We start from the raw sequence: 24,023 nt of genomic DNA, 5'->3' as shown, positions 1-24,023 counted from the left end.
ACCTCGGAAACAATACGGATCGAAAGTAGTTCTACCACGTGATTTCAGATGTACACATTTAGAGAGAATGTAATAACAAATGTACATATAATTGACATCCAAAAGAAAATTAAGTCTGTTTTGGTACTATTTTGATTGAAAGTAAGTCTGACAACCATTTTTAATTTAAATATGCCCACTGATGTACAATTGGAAACAAATCCGACTAAATGTCAGCAGGTTGACATTTTGTACTTTCACTTTCGACAACCATAATAATGGATATACAAATAATGTATTTGTTTGCTTCTGTATCTATGAATTCACTTGTTTTATGTGGGCATTTGCTAAATAAAATTGAAATAAACTTGTCAACATCTCCCAGCATTAAATTTTTATTTGTTTTTACATGTCTAGTTTCTTAGCGTAGGTTAGACCGAATACCGTATCCGTTCTGAGTATTCATACTATTGTCTTCGAAGTCCTTGTCCGACTGACGAAAAGGGTCGGAAAGGTGTGATTGTAAATTCTGTATAAACTATATTAAATCAAAAGTAATTGATAGATTAGCTTTTAACATAGAATAGTATAAACATGTTTATAACATTATAATCATTTTCCGCAATTTTACAATATGACCTGGCATACAAAATGCATAAATCTTCGAATGTCGAATACTAGGAAAAGCGCATTCTCGTCTGTTACATAAATCATACATACATTTAGGCACAACTATTAAGACCACACATTATCATTTTAGTCCATCAGTTTCTGTCAAAAGCTTCGAATTTGTCTTCAAATCTTAAAAAGTTAAAAAGACTGCACAGTTTGTTTAATTTGCAGGATTTTAAGTCAGACAGACTTTGTAAAGGCAATATGGCGACCTTCCAGCTTAATTTGTGGAGAAATGTATAATTCGTTTTTTATTTTGTACCATTACAAATTATGATATTTAACATGAAAAGATAAATAAATCTTCGTCGCAGCTGAATAGCAAAATCTTATCTATAAAGAAAGGGCAAAAAGCAGGTATTGACAGGAATTAAACAAGCACTATAAATACGTGTCCTTCTGTCTTATCTCTTCATTTATTTGATAACACTGTTTATTTAGTTATATTTCTACATTGACTTAAGAGCTGTTCAAATAGGTAAATATATAAAAAATATTGTACCTTGATCCGTTTTGCTTGTGAAGTGAAGTGTACTTAAGTAAACAAAGACTTTATGGTAACTCATTGAACAAAGTAAAATTTATAGAACATTTTAATACTCGTTTTGTTTCTCCGATTTTTTTGTATATGTGTGTGTGTATTAGTTTAGGAGAATGCATTGTTATTAATGGCGTACTGAAAGATAGTCTTGATTAATCCAGAACGATAAGTAAGTATACTAGCTCTATTAATAATTTACTATAATAGCATTATAAATGCTATATACATGTTTTGCTATCAGTTAATACATGAAATTCAATATGATTCAAGGTAAATACGCAAAATAAAAACTTAAAACAAGATCTAACATAAATATTTGGTATAACTGAATATTACTTTTTTTACTTTAATTGACTTAGCCTCCTGAATGTTTATTAGAATCTACCTGGAATATTGGCTAAAGTGTAGTGTGTTTCCAAGGTAACAACGCATCGATTATATCAGATATTTATCAGAACATTATGGATTCGGTATGCGCCGTGGAAAACATCTATAAACCTTTCGTACAAGTGCTTTGAGTAAAAAACCAATATTGCCTTGCATTTTGCGTAACATTATATTGAAACAAATGCTAAAATACATTCAAGGCAGTGCTTCTCTTTTATTATTCAAAAACACATCGGGATTTTAGATTCGTAAGTATTACTCGTCAATTTAATAATATTGATTTAGATTTGTTTATTGAATATCGGATTTGCATTTAAGTTAATATTGTAGGTAATGTAAAATATTTTAAAGCTGCTTTATATTGACAGGTTTGTTTTACAAGTAGATTAATGCATTTCAATTGACGTGACGCATTCAATATCGATATTCTATTGTTGTGATCATATTTAAGATCATATTCCAACGTTAACCCGTTTTAGACCAGCGGCAAGTCATGAACTGTTTACTATGGTTTACAGTATAATACAAGTAAAATGGTTTCCTGCGGGGAACATTTTTAATGATATAAAGATATTTCATTTAACTATTTTCAACATTGTTTGGGGGATTAATAAACGTTTGTACCAGGAATAAAGTTGACAATAATCGATCAATATAGAAGAGGTCTTTGGAAACTGGTGACCGTTGAAGACCTGAGACCGGAGAAGGTCGAACATAAAACAATTATGTCTTTTTAAGAAAATGATTAAATACCATTTTCTGAATAATTCCGAGCAAAAAAATAAAGTAAACACACAAGTTTACGCAGAAAATATCTCTATTTAGTATGGCAGATGCCACTACGAATATTTTAATTTTGTAGATTTTCAGTATAATCAATTTATTGTTTGTAACATTTGAGATAGATATTAAAGAAACATTGATAATTTTCAAACACATCATTCAAGTTTTTCCTCTTTAAACGGTAAAATAATTATAGAAAATTAGAAATATCACGTAATAGTTTTTTGTTGTTGTTAATTAGGTGTTCTCTAGAGGTAAATCCGTAACGTACCGGCAAACGGTATTTAGCTAGGTTTTCGAAAAGGTCAATTAACCAATCATGTACGGTTTACAGATCACATGCTCCTCCATGTACCGAAAACAGGTCCCGCGCTCCTCCATGCCTCAAAAGTTAAACGCGTACCAATACCCTGCGGTCTCCAGACCGCAGGGAATAATCGACTGTGCATTCATATCTATGAGGGAAGAATATGAAATATTTCTAAAAATACTTGGGAAAGATTAGGCTAAAGCTCAAAGGTAATTGCATTTCATTAATGTAATAAAAAGATTTGATGGTACTTGAACAATTAAGCTTAAACAGGAAAATTTATCAAAGAAATTAAATAAAGTTCCGTCTTTTTTATAGTTGTCGTAACATTATTTATTTTCCGGTGTTTTCACGGAAACTTTGTCTTAAAGTTTCTCTTAATATTGTCTGAATATTGTCTAAATTTGATAAAAAAAAAAGAAAACAAAAACAAAAACAAACAAACAAACTAGATTTAGTATCGAATCATCACATTAAAATTGTTTTACTAAGACAATACACAGTAATACTTCAATATACGTCATTCGTAAAATAAATGAATGTGCAAGTAAGTAAACTATGCTTCCGAGATGCTGTATTGGATCAAAATAAAAAACTCTATAAGATATGCACCGATATTCATAACCGAAGTTATTATAACTGTTTCACGGATACAAGACATACATGTATATATTAACATACACTTTTTATCTTTATGGCACAGTATTCTTAATCTTCAAAGAGGACAGATCTTTGTTAAATTACATTTAAATAATGGATTTGATATATATTAGATTCTCGTAACGGGGAATAAGTGTCACTGAATGTGACATAGCTTGTCAGTAGTATAGCAAATCTTAAACAAATCGGTATTTTGACTTTCGTAGATAATAACTACTGTACTTATCGCCAAATAGTAAAAGAAGTTAAAGGTGGCACAGGATCAATAAGTACTTTTCCTGAAAGGTTTTCAATATAAAAAGTATTTGATAAGTGGTAATTATATCATTTTTGGCTTAATAGGCCTTTAAAAGCTTGGCCTCCCTAGAACTAAGACACTCGTTCAAAGTCAGGACAAATCACTTATCACTTATTTTAAGTATATAATTCTTACCAGGCTTTGACGCCACATGTTTCAATATACATTTTAAATTTTGTGTAAATCTTGACTTTATCTTGACAGTAAATGTGCGTGTTATATTGTTTGTATTCTAAACGTTCTTCGTGTGTTTCTCTTTGTGATTTGCAGTGAGCAATGATAAAACAATAGATTCTATTGCTAAGTACAGAAGAAATCCGATAGAGTAACAAAATATACATTCCGTACATTATATTTTAAAAAGGAAACTTCTTTTACACGGATTATATTCAAAAATTCAAAATGTATCTCCTATATTGATATCAAATATAAAGATTGATCTATTTTGACTTCTTGACATATTCAGACTTCCTTTTTGATGTTGATCTTTTCCTAGAAGAAAAATTGCATAAGAATAGAAAATAAAATAGAATTCAAACAAAATTTACCTGTAATTATCAGTATTATTCATATTAATCTATCTTGTCACTTCAGAACTTCAACTAAGTATGCTTCGGTCTGTCTGTTTTAAGAACTTCGTGAAGTTTAAAGAACATCAGAGGATGGACTTTTCAAGTGATGGGCCTTTTATCCTTATCGGGGAAAATGGTTCAGGCAAAAGTTCCGTTTTAGAAGGTATCAGGCGGTGTTTGGAATTGAATCTGAGTACATCATTTTCCTCAGTGTATAATCCAAATGAGATTTCTTATTTCATTTGCAATGTTGAGGCTGTTATTTCAAAAAATAAGAAAAATGTAATATTCGGTATCGTGTCTATACCTGGAGATACGGAGCAAAGTACAGAAATGCAAAGACGTAATACCGAAGAAATGATGGAAGCTGAACATTATTCAGACGAATCTGAAATAGAAGGAAAGCACATTGGACATAGGAAGATGAGTGTTGACGAAGACAAAAGAAGTCCAACTGGACGCAGAAAACTAAATGTTGAGGAAGAATTGGCAATCCAACAAGTAAAAACGACAAAGAGTTCCAAGCATAGAAACGCGTAAGTCTGAAAACATGGCAGAAAAAAATGAAGAGCAATGATTTTATTCCGTCTTTAGAATCTCAAAGACTTTTTACCTAGAAAGAATGCAACAGGAAGTAGCAGATGTCGGTATTATAAGTTTGCCTCATTAAAAGATAATACAATATGGATTAGTTTAATTGATCAATCAATAAATTCTAATGGGGAAGCAGACCTGCTCGCCGTTTCTGAAAGTTACATGCCATCCAACGATCATCAATTCAACAAAACTTTGTCAAAAACAAAATCCCAACGAAAACGATATAGATACTTCCATCAAGTCGATATTTGGAAACCTTCACAATGTCCCAAAAAACAGCTCCAGAAGAATTAGAAACATTATTGTGCTCATTAACAGAGCAGTTGTATTTACATTTCCCCTGCGTTCAATTGGTCCTTTACAGTGTCTAAAAGTAATCGTATCGATATAGGGCAACGGAATAAATTAAAAAGAAGCTAACGAGAGTAAATAATAAAAATTTCTTAAAAACGGAAGAGTGAAAAGGGAAAGGAACAAAAAGTATTTCGACATTACTATTGAAAGGCATACTTCAATTCAAATTAACAATGAGACAAACCAACAGAGGGGACTTGTTTTCTAAAAACACAAAAAGAATTTTTAGAACAAAAACTCTTCCTTTTTTTCAAGTGGGATTTTCAAGCCCATTTTGCTTGAGGAGCCAAAAAGAAGCCCCCAAAATTTTAGAAAAAGAATATTCAGATAATGAAGAAGAGAAAAAAAAACAAAAGAGAAACAAAAAACCAAAAGGTTTTTAACCCCCGGACAGTACCGACATATTCTTTTTGGCACAGGGGAAAAGAAAATCAAAAAAATTCCCGCAAGCAAAAACGGGAAAAAAAATTGAAATAGAAGACAATGAGATTATTAACATCGCATCATGTGCCAGACATTTTATTTGCAAAGAAAGCTTTGTTTTATGAAGGTGACTCTGAACAACTTTTTTCTCGAAGAACTTAAGAGTCAAATTCTGGCTGGGAAAGTAGTATCACCCCAAAACTGTTTAAATGCAGATAATGTTGTCGCAGCAAACAATCAGCTTAAGGAGTGTCTGATGGATTATACGTTAATTAAAATGAACAGTAAGGACAATCGTGAGTTTTATACAATAGTAGCTGACAATCTTAAGCTGGATTATTTAGTTGTTGTAGATCGGGATGCTGTTTTCCGGGTATACTCCCTGGAAAAATAAACCAAAAGACATTAGGATACATGAAAGGGAAGCAGCAAAGTCAAGATCACAGGCCGAATGGAAAGTTATCAAAACTCACTAATGCAATCAAACCATATATCATTTTTTGGTTAGATGGCAGCATTGAAGATATGGTAACATTGATGTGTGAGGAAAATATCTTAAAGCGTCCCTTAAAAGAAAAGGAAGATAAACAAACAAGATTCCATGAGGGGTTTTTGGGCGAGTCAAATTTATGAAAAAAATTTTTTCAAACGACCATTGACATTGGAAATTTAAGAGAGGAAAGCCCTTTTTGGGTCACGCAACCAACAACGATCTTGCTGATTTTTTTAATACCGCGAAAAAAAACCCAAAAAAGAGTTCAAAATCTTTCCTGGGTAGCTTGAAATAATAGATAGTTTTCGTTTTATTAAAAAAGCCAAAATATTTTTGCTTAAAGAAAATGATTACAAAAACTTTAAAAAAATTTTTCTCAGTCACAGCGACCTTTAAAAAAAGTTGCACTTTTTTTGTTTTTTTCATTGTTGTTAATTTTTATATTTTTTTTGTTTGACGTGATTTTCAAAACATTGAGGATTGAATACGCCGGGCTAGGGAATGAGAGTTTTTGTAATAACATTTTATGTTTTACTGAATTTGAACATTTAAAGAAAAAACAATTTTTAGGAAATGAAAAAAACTTAAAATTTTTTTTAAAAAATTTTGATAAATTTATTCAATTGTTCCCAATAAAGAAGGGGAAGAGATAAAGTTTGAGTTTTCAAAGCTTAAAAAGTTTTTTAAAAACAAATTAAACTTTTTTAAAACATTTAAAAAAAAATAATTCAATATTAAAAAAGCTGAAAATTAAAAAAAAAAATTTCTGACAAAAGTCCAGCCTATGTTCAATAATTTTTTTATTTTTTATTTTTAAATCATTTTATTTTTTTCATGTTTTTTAATTTTAGTTGAGTTTAGTTATTAAAAATACATGGGGAAAAAAAAAAAAAACGACAATTATTTAACAAATTTATATATAACTTTATTTTTAACTAGTAATATGATATTATCAGTAGTTTTTATTCACTTCTCTTCCTTTTTACGGCACGTTTGAGAAGGACAGGGCATGGCAAAGATTAAGAACAGAGATTGAAAAAAATAAAGACCCAAACATTACCAAAAAGTCAGCTGCCCCTTTTACGAACCGAGGGAGTGACCATACAAGCGTAGGGGAAAGAAAAGAAGAGAGCCCCAAAACAGGGGGGTTGGCTTTAAAGGCAACCCCCGGGCACAGCGGTGTATTATGATCCATGCTATTCTTTCACTTTGAACCACCTTGGCAAGTTGCAGTTTTACCAACGGTCACGTACCTTTTAACATTTCCAATTTTTAAAAAAGACTACAAACAAAAAATTACTGAAAATCATTCATTATACCTTAAAACAAAACAATTTCCTCGAAAAAAACCGTTGTAATTGAAACATACCATTTATAATTTTTAAAAACAGCAAATTTTCACTACAGTACTTAGAGTTTTAATGTTTACAGAAAAATCTAAATTTGAGACAACTATTGGACCGATGACATGTATAGTCAATGAAGACCCAAAAAACGTTCGGCTTGATTTTAACACCCAAGTTAAAGCTGCGAAAAACCAAGTGAGAACAAATTTTCTCTTCCTTTGTGTTACCAAAAATTAAACCAAGAATTCCCGTCTTAAGGGAAGAAACCAAAGAAATGTGACAAACACAATATCAAAGATATACAGTAAATTGCATCAATAAAAGACAAAAACAAAAAACAAAAATTTGAATTCTTTTGTTAATTTCCATGTTTAATTTTTGAAAAAAAATGTATTTTTTCATTAGTGTAATCAAAATGGGAAAATTTTTACACAAACATTTCTTTCTTTTAAAGTAAAAGTTTTTAGGGCCACAATTACCTTAATTAGTATTTTTACAATTTTAAAAAGCAAAAAAAAAAATATAAACAAATAATTGTTCTTAGGGTTTAAAAAGATCATATTAACAAAACTCTCGGGAAGACAGCAACGTCGACAAAATTTTAGTACTTTTAGAAAAAAACCCTTTTAAAAATTTTTAAATTTAGTCCTAGAAAATCTCCAAAAAAGAGAAAACATTTCAATTGTTTTAAAGACGATGTCAATAGAAATGAAAATTCGGGGGTGTTCAAACTTAAAAGTAAATTCTAAGTAGAAAAAAAGGGGATTATTTTTGCCCAAAGCTTTTTAGAGTACCCCTCCGTCTAAAAAGTTTGGGTCAGATGGGGAAAAGGTGGGCAAGTTCTATGGAAAAAAAGGGGGGAACAAAAATTTTTAAAATTTTAAATGAAAAAGGGGGAAATCACAAAAAGCTGTACAGTTACTCTCTTCACAGGTTTGGGGCATAGTGAACAATGGGGTATTGAAAAAATTGGAACAAAAGAATTTAAAACAAAACCTTTTCAAATGACGCACCCGACGCGCCGGGACCCAAAAGCTTTTTTTTTTTTCAAAGTCGAGCTAAAAAGAGAGGGGCAAAAACAAAAAGAAGGGGTTATAAATTCAAATGATTGCAACCCCTCTCATGTTAAGTATTCCAAAAATTAAAATCTCTCTTCTTTAAAAATTTTTAATTTTTAAAAGTTCACTTAACGTATGCACCCCTAAGCTACCCCCCTTGTAAGTAAAAAAATAACTGTTAAAGCAACGAATGAAATAAGGGGGGGTTTCAACCCCCGAACGGGGAAAGTTTTTTTTCTTTTTTTTTCATTATCTATGTTTTACCGCTCTTTAAAAGAAAATTTTAAATTTTTAAAATTTTAGCTAATGGTAAATTTATGTCAATTTTAATCGGTCTAAGAAAAGAAGAAATAGGTTTTAAAAAAACAAAAAAGTCAAAAAAAAGGGGACGGGAAAAAAATTTTTTTTTTCCAAATAACCATTTAAATTTTAAAAAAATTAGGGGAAAATCCTTTTAATGCTAACCCATGTTTTCATAAGTGTCCCTTAGCAAAATACAATATACAATCTTAAAAAAAGAACGAACTTTAGCAGGTTCGTAGGGGGTAGTCGTTTTTTTTTTGGAAAATTCTTATAATAATAAATAGAATAAGTATTTACATTGTCTAGACAGCGGCATCGTTTTTTCTAAGTAAAGCATCCACACATTTAAAAAAGCCCCGGGGGCAAATAATTTCATATCCCCCAAAATTAAATGAAAAAATTTTAAAAGGAGGTCCCCAAAAAGATAATTTTTTAAAAATTTAATTTTTATTTTATTATATTTTGCACTTTTATTAAGGATTTTAAAAAACCTGTAATTGCAATGTTTCAGATATCTTATGGTGATATATCTATATAATAAGCACATATACAAGATGTTAGATTATAAAACATTTAAATCTATTTATATTCATGACAGATTAGTTTTGATTTTCGATAGCAAATTTCTAATTCAGTTAAAACGCAGTCAGTTACAAAAAAATGATTTTAAGTAATTAATGATAAATGTAGTTTCATTTATAGAGTGAAACATTATTATTGACTTTTAGTATTCTGTTATAATGGCTAACATGAAAAAGTCAATTGACAAACACCGAGTGATCAATAAAAATACAGATATTAGCTGAGAAAATTAAAGATTAACATGGCAGAACGAACAGAAAGATCAAAATAACCAGCAAGGTAAAGTTATAATAGTCAGAAAAAAAGTTAATCAGAAAAAAAGATAGAAAGAAATTTCAAGAAAACAATACTGGAATTTAAGAGTTTATTGTCACCATACAGAAAAAAAAGTTAAAAAAAGGAGAGACAAAAAAACTAAGAAAAAAACAAAATACCATTTATCAACATACAAAGGTAATTTTTGCGGAAAAAGAAATTGCAAATGAAGCATTGAAACCGAGGCAGCAAAACAAATGTATTGCTGCAGGTGTCGCATTTAGAACAGTAAATGTTGGATGTTTTATCGATTCTTTTTGGTTTCGAATGAAACCCTTAGTGTTCAACACGTTTGGTCACAGTTGAGGAATATTCGGCTGAAGACTCTGACAAAACTGTAAGTTCTTTCACCTGCATCGGGAACCTTGCTATTACTTGACAACATCGATCATGAGACAGTATTAAAAAACATATTCCGGACTAGAATCCGTTAATTAATTATCTATTTTTTTACATGAGACAATGTCAAGACTATCTACTTAAGTGTCCGGGCTGGAATCCGAGGTATACTCAGGCTATTCGGCTGTTTCTGGACAAGCATCCTAGTTTTATTTTAATTTGTTTTGTTAACTATTTGAAAAAAACGTTTTTATACGTTTTTCTTTATACGAGTTCTATTTTTAATTCTAAAATAAGCTTTTCCATGGGGCAAAATCAAAAACAAATTTTACTTATTTTATCATTGAAAACGTGTCACAGAAAATTTAATTTGACCCTGTGAAACGATATCAGGGGGCATTTTTCGGGATCAATTTTTAAGGAAAACGACCCCTCTCATTGTATAAGACACACGCGTTTTAAAGTGACTCCATTAAAATGATAACATAGATTGCATTGGATAAAAAATATGCCAAAAAATGCCTAAATTATCATGTATGAACAGAAATTTCTGTATGCTTTTTAGATTTCAAATGATAAAAAATATTTATTAATTAATAAGTTGAACAGGAGCTAATTAAAAAATATTTTTCCCAAAACATCGGCAAAAAATGATAAGGGCGCTATGTACATGGACCTATGTAGTAATTTAAAAAATGCGAAAAAAGTTTTAAATTTTTTTCGCTTAAAGCAGCACTTTTTATTATTAGTTGAAAGCATCTACAGTTATCAAAGTTTAAAATCACCCATTTAAAACCATCCCCCAAAAAACGATAAGAAACAACGCCGTGTTTATTTTTACAAAACTTTATCAAGGGAAAAACCGCTGCAGAAGTGTAGTTATGTAACGGTTATTCCCCCCGGGCAAACAGAAAAAGGGAAAGCAATGTGCGAAGACTTTTATGTCAAAAAAAATATTTTCGGGTGAGATAAGACCCTTTTTTGGACATAAATTTGGGGAAAAAAGAAGGGTAGGCAAAAAAAACAAATCATAAATTAAAAATGAAAAAATTTTTGACCCAAAAGCATACCTTTTTTGGGTCATCAATGTAAAAATATCGGTTAGGCAGGGGGATATTATATTAAGGGTTACATAGATCATTTATTATACACACCCTAGAAAAATATTTCGTTCTAAACACTATGTTAAGAGAATATTTCCTTAAACCATGGCTAGCTACAAACATTCTTATGAATTTCAACAGTTGATTATACCATTACTAAATTGACCATTATCATTGGTCAAAAAGCCTATGAGGAAGTCTCGATGGGCATGTCGGACTCCGACAACATAGACCCATCAGTTGGAAATTATTGTCTTAATCTTTTGTATCGAACATACATATTAGCTTTCCTTTCTCGCCGAAGCAGTAGGAATAGGTCTTGACTCGGCTTAGTTATGTTTGTGAAATCATTTTTGTGACACACACCTGTGAGAGATTCTGTTTCTTCTAAGCGTTTCTCGACTACAAACATTCGTTTAAAAAAATTTAACTTACCTATCAAAATTTAACGACTGATCAGTTCTCAACAACTTTTTGATCAAAATTTAATATTAAATTGTTGGCAGGATCAATTCTCAAAGTTGAAAAATTGACCCTAGTTAAATTTTCAAAATGACCCATAGGTTATAATTTCAAGGTGCTTAAAATTTAATGTTACACCGGACAAGAATCCGTGCTTTGTTTACATTTTCAAATTGTTTCACATACCATTTCCATGCACATTGCACATACCTATTAATGATTAATTATGAAAGATTTTTTAAAATAAAATAAACATAATTATAATTTTCAAGGGACCAACTGCTTCACATGATAAGCAGCTGTGTCAGTTTTGTAAATCTTACAACTTGTACACAGGTGGGGTTGGGGTGAGATATCTGAATTTTTTCTTGGAGATAAGAAGTGATGTAGCTAACAGATAATAATTTAATTTATAATACATTTTTCATTTTTAGTTTTGGGCCTTCCTTTTACTTATTCGTATTATGCAAATGGACGAGAGTGAATAGATTATTTAGAGGGATACTCAGGCAAAATAATGGCAAAAATATAAAAATGATTTTCTGTACTCAAATCACCCTAAAATGACATTTCTTAAAGTCCCAACATGAATTTCTGTATAAATTCTATATATTTTGGGTTTGAAGTTTAAATATATCTATATATGTTGAACGAAATTTTGACGCGAACAGAATCACCGAATAGTTTAAAAACAAGTCATGCGATTTGAACAAACCCTGGAAGTTACAATAACAAATATTGTGGATATTGTATGATTGAAACAAGTCTAAGTAATTGATTTGACATGTTTTTTAACGTTTCCAGAGTACAGAGTGACAACTATTGTGAAATTTTAGCGCTCTAGCCTGACCCACGCGGGTCAAGTTAGGAAAACACCATTTTATTCTTTATATGGAGAAAAGTTTTGTTCCTTTGACTGTTTAGTGTATTCATTTTGAGGACATTTACAGAATAATGAATGAAAATTTCAAAACTAAGAAATGAAAATTTTGCCTGTGTCTCCCTTTAAAACATTTATTCGCTAGTGTGCATTGTATGAAATAAATATGTTGTAGTTGTTTGTATTGATCAACTGAACAGTATGTCATGCAATTGTCAAATTCTAAAAAAGTGCTTAGTTACATTGATTTTTATTCACCATCCCATAAAACTGGGCTAAGTCTTTCTATTTTACTTTATGTTTACATATTTACGTTTTCCTTGGTTTTTATTTTGTATAAACCTTTGCTAGATATTATACCGGTTCTAGAATTTGCTTGTCTCGGACGGTATATACGGTATACTAAGGTGTTTATCCAGTTGCATTAATAATATGCCAGATATAAGCATAATAGCTTTTCTTACGTTCTAGATTCTAATCAGGTAATTAGGTCTATCGATCCTTTTACAACTTATATATTTGTTGTTTCGCCCTTTATCTTTCACAAGCTTTGCAAAGTTTAGGCTTTTACATCTATATCGAACTATTTGTTGGACATTGAATTTAATGCACATAAGATATTTTATGGCCGAGATGATCAGTTCATAAAGCCCCTTGTGAAAAAAGGAATTCATTAATTTTTTCATATCATTTTTAAATGATCTTAATAATCATTGTCAAATTGTTATATTGTGCTTATTTAAAAGTAGTTCATACTCTTGTTATCAACAGATGGATTTGATTGAACAAATTAGTACTTAGCACAAAACCGTAATGTTGAGCAACCTTTGGGACTGAATTGTCTTAATGTTCGTCTTCTGCCTTGCTTCGTCGGGCCCTTGTGGGTGATTTTCTTGTTGTCTTCCTTTAGGACATTGAGTACTTTGTTATGGTCATTGGGTTTACTTTTATATGTTTCAACATGATAATTTTGGTGTTTTACTTATTTAACCTTTTGTAACCTTAACAACTGTTAGAATTTCACTTGGCGGGGATTCATTTTATTTTTACTGTCTCGTTCATAGGAACATGGTGGGGCTAAGAGCGAGGTTTGGTGCACCATTAACCGGTTTAAACTCCCCAGCAGTCATTATTAAGCTGCTGATCGTTCCAAGGCGTCGGCGCCCCTCTGTAACCTTAGGTGTATGTCTATGTTGTTTCATACTGTTTTAGTGACACTTTTGCTTGTGTCCCTTGTTCTTTTCTCGTCTACTGTTAGTATCTTCCCTTTTATTTCTTTGATTAAAGCCCCCCCCCCCTTCCCCGTGTCTCCTGTCCCCTTCCCCTGGGCCCTTTCACTTTGTTGGCCTATTATTCAATCATTTATTTGTTTTCTTTGAATTCCTTATCAGTTACAAATTATTTATCATTTTAATGATTAACCTGTCCGTGCCCTGTTGTTTGGAAACTAAAATTGACATTAACCTTTATATGACTTCGACAACTATGTTACATTTTCTTTTCTAAAATTAGCCATAACTTATTTAAGTAATGGAAATATTTGATTGATGTTTGAAAAAACCAACACTTACCATACACTTGCCATGGTAATCAATTTAGGTACGACCTTGACTTTCAAATGACATGGACATTTTAGGCCAAATTATTGAATTTTGTTAATTGTTAAAATTGTGTTAATTATAGACTGAATTTGATTTATGGTTTACTACCAACCTCCTAGTTTTAAAGTGTCAAGTGGGGGCAATTCAAGAAGGATCTTGACCATTTATTAATACTTTGCACAAAACCTTCATGTCACATAACTAAAGTGTTATCTTTACCTTTTATTTTCCTTATGAAAGCTTATTCGAATTCTGTAAAACTTGGTAATTCATGCGCTTATATTAATAATATTGATACAAATGACTTGTTTCATCATACTGTCTGAATGAATTTGATTACATACTTTAAAAGCTCGAAGGCATCGTGTTACGTTATGAAATTTGCTACAACTTTGTTATTGATATATTTGGAAACAAAGGAACATTCAGGATCAGAATGTCATGTTTTGATATATAAAATAAAATGCCTTAACCACTGAAAGAACTTTACTCATACAGCCCCCTATCAGTGTTTGTTATATGATAAGAAGACATTAATTAACACAAAAACATATACAAGCTAAAATAACACAGTTGTATGTACAGTATTTTATGCCTAATTAGGGATTATCCGCCCTATACAAAAGAGCTCACTAAATCCGTGATGATTGCTCTATCTTATAGTTCGTATCTAAAGAAAGGAATACAGTAGATCCCAGTAAATCCTCGATGATAGCTCTGTATTATAGTTCTGATCTCAAATAGCCTCAAGGAATACTGTAAAACTAACTAAACTCGCGGTGATAGGTCAAGGTTATAGTTGTCAGGAAATACAATAGAGCTCACTTAACCCCACGGTGATAGCCATTTCTTATATTATTATCTTACTATTTCATGAAGTTGTTTAAGTTGTTCAGAAAACCCGTTATTTCAGTATATGTATTTGATATAGTTGCTGGGAAAATTGAACCAATTACCTAATATAGGAAATAAAGACATTGAATTTAAATAAGTGTGAAAGGTAGAACGCGGGCGTATCCACATATATTTCGATGTAACGTTTTTATTGATATTGAACGATGTTCATGTATATGACTAAACGAGAACTAACCAGAACGGTCAAATATGGCACCACATCTTCACATTTTTCAGATGAACAGTGGCATTTATCATTTTACTTCTTACTCCCTTTTACCTCTACTGGTGCTTCAACATGCATTTTGTTAATCAAGCATTTCAGTTCTGTAAAGTAAAAGCAAACTTAAATGTTTGTGATAAGGAAAATTGATCTGTTTTGAAGTTAAAGGCGACATATTACGATCACCGGGTCGTCGTCGTGCAAATATTTTTCTGTTGCCTATTTCTTAATAATTCCAAAGGTAACAACACGAAACATAAAAGTACTTAATTAACATGTTAAGCTGTAGGCATAATTCTGAAAGCTATAAGACTTATGCATTTTTAAATAATTTTTTGTCGAATTTGCTTTTTGGGTATAATGTTTTCAAAGTATGAACGAGTTCGCAAGTGTTTCAATAAGCTTACAGATTTCAACACAGTGGAACTGAGATACTTCCAAATAAACTAATTATGATAACAGTTGTAAGACAAGAAACATTATTCTGAACGAGTTGTGCCGCCTTTTAATGGTGAATATTTATCAGAGCTGCCTATTAAATACAATGACTTAAACTTGATCAAATCAATCTAAATGAAACTTTGGAAATTTGATTATAAGACAAGGGTCATTATTCTAAATTAAATATCTTATAACATAACATAACATGAATTTAATTTAGCATTGAATATATTGTACAATGTTTATAGCAAATATGAGGAAAGATATGTTGGTAATGGTATAAGCAGTGAGAGTAACGGGAAACATGTTTTCGAGAAGAACAAAAAACCGTACGATAGAATAAATTTCATCCATCCGTTGACGCTCCAAGTTGACTACCCTGTCTGGCAAGGAAGAAACAGAATAACGTATCTCTCGTTATTCTGAAGAAGGCGATTTTCTATCTCGGAGACAAGGTGATCCACAAATGGCAGATACATGTTGATCCGCCAGTACCCTGATGGAGTTTGAGCGGGTGCATTAGGGCGATTTTTCTGTCTACCCCCACGCAGCAACGAAGGCTGGACATCAACAGAATCTGCCATGCTGACTGCCTTCTCATATAAGGCATCCCACACCAACGGATCATTTCTGTCAGCCGTTACCTGCGTTTTGATAACTTCTGCTTCGGTGGCAGCTTGGATTAGATCACATGTTGTTGACTGGGGAAGCTTTGATAGCTGCACACTCCCTAACAGTACATGTTCAATAGCTACAAGAGTAATTATAAAACTGAACTGTGTAATTGCAGCTGTGTTTTCATTAGTATCATTTTTAAATTTAAAGAAATTAATGTCTTTTCTTCTCTTCTTATTTTAGATTTTTGTTTCTCAATTTACGTATCGTTACGAACTAAAAACTAAGATGTTATCAGTTACAACGCAGTCATGACCGTTATCTTTGCTCAATGTTCGCGTAGCAGTCAAACGTCTGCATGATATCATCTTCGCACGTGGTTCTGTTTCTAGCGCCACAATGAATCGGTTGGAAGTGACTGTCATTTACTTATTAAACATAAAACAAGAAAACTTATTTGTTTTGAGCGAATATGCTGTATATCACACGGAAAAGTGTTGCAATTGTTCAGTTCTCAACCTAATATATAGCATATTCATTCAACCATAATAAGCATATATCATCTAATTCTATGCAATTTAATTGGTTCCACTGTGTATAAGCAGTAAATATTCGTATATATTCGTATAAGTTCATTACTGAATTTATTGAACGAGTTGAATAAAATAATATTTTGCTCCCGAGACTGCATAATATAATTTTTTTTTCAACTCGTTCAATAAAAATAATTTCAGTATTTGTATAAAACAATATTTTGCTCGCAAGAGAACATGATTTTATTCAACTTGTTCAATTAATTCAGTATTGAACTTACACTCATTCATTATCATCTACTTAAGAAATGGTATTGCCCGGCCGTGCCCATTTTTTTAACGTGACGTCATTTTTTCTCGTATAAACATAGCGTTAAGACCCGTTAAAAGTTAGCGTTATACAGTACTTTAGGCGAGTCGATGAAAAATGGTTCTTTTTCACTTCAAACGGTCTTTTTTTTTGGTATGTGATAAATAGAATATTAAATTCATGTAAGTTTAATACACGAATATATTTTATGCACCTATATAACAGTAAATTATTTTTTACATTTTTATTATTTATTTAGGAAATAGAATAATGCACGATTTGAGTTCAAATGGATAGTAATATAATCACGAAGGCCGATAGGCCTGAGTGATTAGTTACAAAGCATTTGAACGAAAAACGTGCATTATACAATAAAGCACGAATAATTTTAATATCTATTTCCATTCTAACACGTCAAGAAAGATATAATTATTACTATAAAGTTGGACTTTATGTTTGGTGGTTAAATTTGTTTTCGCCTCAGAGTTTCCAATAGAAACGTTCTTTAAAGGCTGTTCCAGTGGGTTGAAAAAAACTGTCGTTAAATCTAACGTGTGTAGAAACATTTTGAGAATAACGAATTTTGAAAACGTTGATAAAACTTTGCTTCTTTATTTTATTTCACGAGTATTTTGCGAGTGATTTTTGTTTAGAGTTGTCATCTTTACCACTGAATAAAAAACACGGTGCACAGAATACGCCCTGCTTACTTATTAAATAACGCAACCATGCGTTATCGACATATTTTTTTAAATTAAAACAGAGATAGATCAAAAACAAAGTAAATACAAACAACTAGATTCTAGACCTAGCTCTTATCTAGTTAATCAATCACAAAAGGTTAAAAGGAAGCCCCTTACTTGCTCGGAAATGCGTAATGATGAACAGAGTCCCACTTTGCGTTTAGAAGTTGGGTCTTTTCGTTAGCGTCTAGTGACTGCTTAAAGAAAACATCTCCGTAAGGAGGGTCACAACATTTATCGCTCGCCATTATAAAAATATGCGCGCTATGTAACTTTCTAAGGGGAACTACCGCTATATGCTCCTCCGACGCATACATGGATTAACTCTCTTTACGTAGACAAAGCATTAATTGATAGTGCTTATTTATGAATGCAAAGCCTATTCACTCTATTATATAGTCATAATTGTTGTAAGGCTTTGGAAATTATTAAACGAATAATTCGAAAATCTAATATAATGAGTATATATTTTATTTAAGAAATATTGGAAATTCCGAATCATGCCTCTAAACCTTCCAATATCACCCTCACCCATACCCTTTACTTTTCTCACCGTTTTTAGTATATTTGAATTTTTATTTTCCTGTATCAATGTTACGCACGTGCGTAAGGGAGTTACGCTAGCTACGCCCCTGACTCTTGTCTGTGAAGAATAGAGGATTTTTGTCATAATTATTTTATATTATCATCACTTTCCACTCTTGTCTATGAAGAATAGAGGATTGACCATGTTTAAATTGAATACACGTTTTGCTCTAAACTGTGCTCTCATTTTATGGTAAAAAATTAAAAGCTGATGTTCTTATACAATGTCATATATTTTTTTCGAAAACGGCGACCATCTTTTTTATGTGTAGACAAAAATGAATAAGTGGATCCAAATATCATATTTCGTTTTCGGATACCTATGCTAAGTTTCATGCATAATAAGACTTATATTTCACAAAGTATTGTTCTTTGTCGAAGGTCACATCGATTAGGTGCACAAATTTTAAAGTAAATAAAGTAAAGTAAAGGATTTTTTAAGTATTGCGGTTATACAAAATGCACATGTAAACACTATTTAAATCGGTTGAATAAAAAGAATGTATTTTAATTTACGGTTTCTTTTTACATTCCCGTCGCAATCAATGGCCTGAAAGTAAATGTCACAACATTGCACATCGAAATGAAAACTAAGATGAGGCTTTAATAATAAAGTATCATTAGAACCACTCAGACAAATTTGACAAATGCAAAAAAGAAACCTATTTAAGTTAAGTATGGTGGCTGATTTGTGTCATTCGTGTTTTCGCCCGCGACCTCGCCAAGCGAATAGTCAAGAATTAACAAGTTAAAATGGCGGGGTCGCGGAACGAAAACATGCTAATAAGTAAGGGCGCAGACGAAGTTTAATAAATAAGACGTCGCCCCGCGGCGGCTCGGAACAAGAATAAAAAATAGTACGAAAACACGATGATTAGCGAGGGTGCAGGGTGAATTTTAATAAATAAAACTTAACCCCGCTCCCTTCGCTTGGCGGGGTCGCGGGCGTAAAACACGAATGGTACAAATCAGCCACCATAGTTAAGTAACACAATATTTTTAAAGAGAGCCGTTCAGGAAGGGGCAGATTTGCTTTGATAAAAACGCCATAAGGAATTTTAGGCGGAGAAGAATTCTATTGAATTGAAAAATGTCTATTCTTCTTCAATCAAACAAGACCACTTTGCTTCAAGAACTAAGAAGAAAAATGCATCCATAATTCGTAAAAAGAATTGTTACGATAATGAAAAAAGGTAAACAACAACAAATGGTTATACTCACTTCACACCAGAAGGGAATGATAACTCCTTGGACAATACCTGATTCTTTATCTTCAGGCGCAGCGAGGAAAACAACCGATTTTATCCGGCAAATCCAACCCTGACGAAGGGAAAGTTGTCAGTATGAAGAACATGAGATTGTTTACATCACAACATTCTTCGGACATTTTCCTTGCAATGAAAGTTTTATTTTATGAAAGTGATTCGTGGAAATTTTCCCGGAGAACTTAAAAGTCAGATCCTAAATCGTAAATGCATTATCAAAACACATTTTTTCAATTTCAATGGAGATTAGGCTGCAAGCAACAAGTTGAAGAACAGTCTTTTATCCAGATGAATTGTGAGGACCAAATTGAATTCTATCATGAACTATCAATTTCATGAAATATCTGTTAAACTCTGACAAGATCACTTATGCCTTTTCGATGTAGATACTTGCCAAACGAATATTACATTAAAAGGAGGGCATGGAGAACATGTTTTAAACATGTATACAAACAACACAAAGATTACAACATATCTGGTAGAATAAAAAGCTATTGACGACAATGCCAAAGAGGCAGAGGCAAACTTTTCCTTGATAAAAGTATAACATGTCGTAACATCACAAAGAGTATGAAACTTCAGCTAGACTGTTGATTACATATCTACTTGACCGCCTCCGTGGTTGAGGGGTTAGAGTCGATGACATCTAATCCACTTACTTCCCTGGCGTGGGTTCGATCCGCGGGAGATTCTTTGGTAGTTTAGCACGGAGGAAGATTGTCTAGTACTGGTGCGACTCTCCAGGAACGATGGTTAGGAAACTACCCACTTATCTGACTGAAATACTGTTGGGAAAAGGCGTAAAATGAAACAAACAAACAAACAAACAAACAAAACATATATACTTGCACTAAAGCTTTTGGAAATGTAAATACATTGAAAGAAACGAAAACAAAAGGTTAACCTTGCAAAATTGGTTTTATTTTTTGTCATAACTGCCGTATGTCACGTTATTTTTGCTTTAGGGCAAAATGCTCGATTTTGGCAGTAATCTAAATTTAGTGAATCTAATTTTAGCAATTTTGGGGTGATAATACAAATTTAACAATAAGTTATAGTGTCAATTAGAAACTGAAACGAAATTGCATAAGTCGATTGAACATTAGTTCGTCGAAACACTAAAGTTTTATAATAATAGTTATGTGTAAACTAGCTTTTTTCTCTCAATTTTTGTAATTTATGCGATAAAATTAAGAGTACAAATGTTGATTTTATGTGTTCTTGAATCTTGATTTAGTCCAATATATTATCCCGCCAATTGTGTTAACGTTAAATAATATACTATGCTAAAACTTGATATAAGAAAATATTGATAATCTTACACACTCTCTGTATATAACCATGTGTTGACTTCACACAAAGTACATTTGTTATGTTTAAAGATCTACATACTATCAGAGACCTAGATAACAGAGATATGCAACTTCCCAGCCAGTTAAAATACCATGCGTGCCTTTTAAACTTAAAACTTGTAGCGAGTAAAACTTATTAAACCAGATATCAAAATCAGTTAAATAATACATTTTCTGAAAGCTTATGCATTTGTCTATGGCTGCAGTTAAAAATATTTACAGCTCCCATTTAAATAAATGTTACATCAATTTTTAAAGAGAACTACTTAATAATTTTTGTTACAAAACTATTCATATGACAAAAAACTGGCTCAGTGGATATGTTCTGCCATGTTTTTCTAATGCATATGAAAGTTACCAATTTTTTTTCATGCAGGAATAGATAAAAGATTTACCTTTCAAATGGAATATAGTATTAAAAAATCAAATGTACATCCATTAAGTTTTATTTGCTACAAAATGCCTAATATTTCACTTTTTGATAGGCATGAGTGATATTTCAATGGAGTATATAGGAGCTGCTAATCTCTGTTATCTATGTCTCTGATACTATAGGTGGTGACAATATGAATATATATTGGCATTTTTTTTAAAGAAAAGTCCAAACTTTACTTGACCTGTTATAGGGAACGCAAGACATAGTTTATTCATTCTGTTGTTCAAATTAGATACATGAAGTAAGAATTTCATAGATATCAATAAATCTCTGTAACTAAAACAGTTTACTCAAGGATGAGCATAGTATATCTTTAAGTGTCCTTATATCATTATATAAAAGCCTGTGTTTATACATGTAATATTATACAATTATTGACTTGTAAGCCATTTAATATGATGTGATATTCACCGGCAGATGAGGTCAATATGACTTTCTGCCGGTGAATATCACATTCTATTCAATGGCTCACTAGTCAATAATTTTTTATTATATGAATCGGCTTTTAATTAAAAACAAATCACAAAAAGTACAACCTTATATACATGTACAAATTTTGCCATGTTGAAGCCCGGGAAAAAAACGCACGTGTTAGGCGCGCAACGACTGCTCGAACGGAGCGCATATAAAAGTAATTCAAGTTTATACTCATCATTGCGCTGTAGCCTTTAAGTAAAATAGTAAAGTAATGATATTTTAATCGAGAAATATGCCATAAAGAACAAAACTCAACAATTATTTTTTAATTTACACGTGTAATTAACAGATAACGATGTTTGGTCATTGAATATGAGTCTCAATCTATTTTTAGACTGGGAAATCCAATTCAGCTAGTGAATGTTATACTACACCCAGTGAATATAATTTTATAAAACAGTTCTGTTGACTACTGTTTGAACCAATGAGATTGCAGCTTCATTTAGATCATGTAATAAAGGAAGTTAAGGTATTGAAAAATACATGTTTATATTATATAAAATGCAATGTACATGTATCATGCCTTCATCCAAATAAGCATTGGTACTACTGTTATCATTATAATTATGTTTTGTTGAGATTTCAATAAATTTGTTTAATTCAATTTGTAAGCGGCCGGGCAGTGCAATCGGTAGAGTCGCGGAATAGTTTCCTAAATGTTCTGGGTTTAAGTCCCAATCAGGCTGCTAATTTTCCTAACCCGGTGACAGTTGGCACCCAACGGTGAACTGGTCCACTAATGAAAACGTTACAAATAGTATAGAACTATGTACTGTACTTCTATCATTGTGAATAAGCAGTCATTGTTTGTTTGCTTGTTTCTTTTTTCTTATTTTTTAAATTTTTTTATTAAAATGTGCATGTCCGTCAAATGTTTTTATTATTGTTTTCTATTTTATCATTGTTGTTTTTATTTTTTACAATTAATAACAGTAAGTTGTATTTAAACTAAATTATTCTTGCATGTACGTTGACTTACCTAGAGCAATGATTTATGGTTGGAATGCTTAGGTTATTGGTCCCCTTCAACGATGCGCAGATGCATTCTCGATACACAGTTGAGTGATAATTACTACACTGCTTATCTAAGTTAAATAAAACATTTTTATGCCAAAATGGCCCTTTAACTGTATTATTTTTTGTTTGTTTAATTTACGCCTTTTCCCAACAGTATTTCAGTCATATAGGCGGGTAGTTTCCTTATCATCGTCCCTGGAGAGTTACACCAGTACTAGACTACCTTCCTCCGCGCTAAACTACCAAAGCATCTTCCGAGGATCGAACCCACGTCAGAGAGGTAACTAGATAAAAAGTCATCGACTCTAACCCCTCGACCACGAATGCAGTTAACCTGTATTATAGATGTTTTGAAAATAATAAGATGTATGCCAAGAGATAATGACTCCAAAGATTAACCTAACCTTGCTTAAGACGACTGATAATAAATAATTATTCAAATTTAGTGTAGAGCTTATTTGAATGGCACAAGTGTATCAATTTTAATCGGAAAAGAGAGACATAAACGTGGAACCCAGGCATCCTTTAGCCAAAGGAGTCTCACATCTAACCAATAATATAAATAGTAATAAAGATTATTAGGAGGATATATGGCCAAGTTCTTATATCTACCGAGCTGTAAGACAAATGTCATGTTGGAAACACACATTTATACACGGCAATATCTTAAGAAATTGTTTAAACGTATTTTAATGTAGTACCCCTTTTGCATTTTTATCATTAAATAAAACTAAAGTAAAATTAACGACATAAATTAATAACAGCCGTGTATATAGATTTACAATGTCACAATCATTTAATAAAAAGTGATTAACGTGCAATATTATTTAAACATAAAGAAGACTGTGAACATCAGCCTTTAATCTTTTGTTGATATTAAATGTAATCAGTATCAGTTGATAAACCATAGACGATGGACTCTGAACAATGCAGCAAACAAAATAAAGCAGCTGTTATACCTCGCAAAGAAGGATATAACAAACACATCTAAAACAAACACAAAAACGCAGACGAGATGACATTCTGCAGTTTTAATGGAGTAAAAAGTGGTGTTTACATACAAAACGAGAAAAA

At 31.7% G+C, this 24,023-nt stretch overlaps 1 protein-coding gene across 3 annotated transcripts; it reads left to right on the top strand.

The window, feature by feature from the left end:
• Positions 1 to 1,296: 1,296 nt before the first annotated feature.
• Positions 1,297 to 4,744, top strand: LOC132729035 (uncharacterized). Of its 3 annotated transcripts, none has more exons than XM_060714771.1 (2): positions 1,297 to 1,361; positions 4,225 to 4,744. In XM_060714771.1, exon 2 carries the CDS (start codon positions 4,239 to 4,241, stop codon positions 4,740 to 4,742), a length of 504 nt encoding a protein of 167 aa, XP_060570754.1. In that variant the 5' UTR covers positions 1,297 to 1,361; positions 4,225 to 4,238; the 3' UTR covers positions 4,743 to 4,744. The 3 variants fall into 3 exon arrangements, 1 of the variants encoding a protein (XP_060570754.1); XR_009625561.1 differs by lacking the exon at positions 1,297 to 1,361 and adding an exon at positions 1,428 to 1,827; XR_009625562.1 differs by lacking the exon at positions 1,297 to 1,361 and adding an exon at positions 1,878 to 2,881.
• Positions 4,745 to 24,023: the final 19,279 nt, after the last annotated feature.

This window comes from Ruditapes philippinarum, unplaced genomic scaffold (assembly GCF_026571515.1).
Source record: "Ruditapes philippinarum isolate M1 unplaced genomic scaffold, ASM2657151v2 ctg2948_1_1_1_1, whole genome shotgun sequence".
NCBI classification, from domain to species: domain Eukaryota; kingdom Metazoa; phylum Mollusca; class Bivalvia; order Venerida; family Veneridae; genus Ruditapes; species Ruditapes philippinarum.
The sequence above is the reverse complement of the archived record's forward strand: the minus strand, read 5'-3'. Positions and strand labels throughout refer to the sequence as shown.

What these genes read in the sequence shown, in the direction of transcription:
- LOC132729035 (XM_060714771.1), top strand. Translation starts at nt 4,239, where the DNA reads ATGCTTCGGTCTGTCTGTTTTAAGAACTTCGTGAAGTTTAAAGAACAT.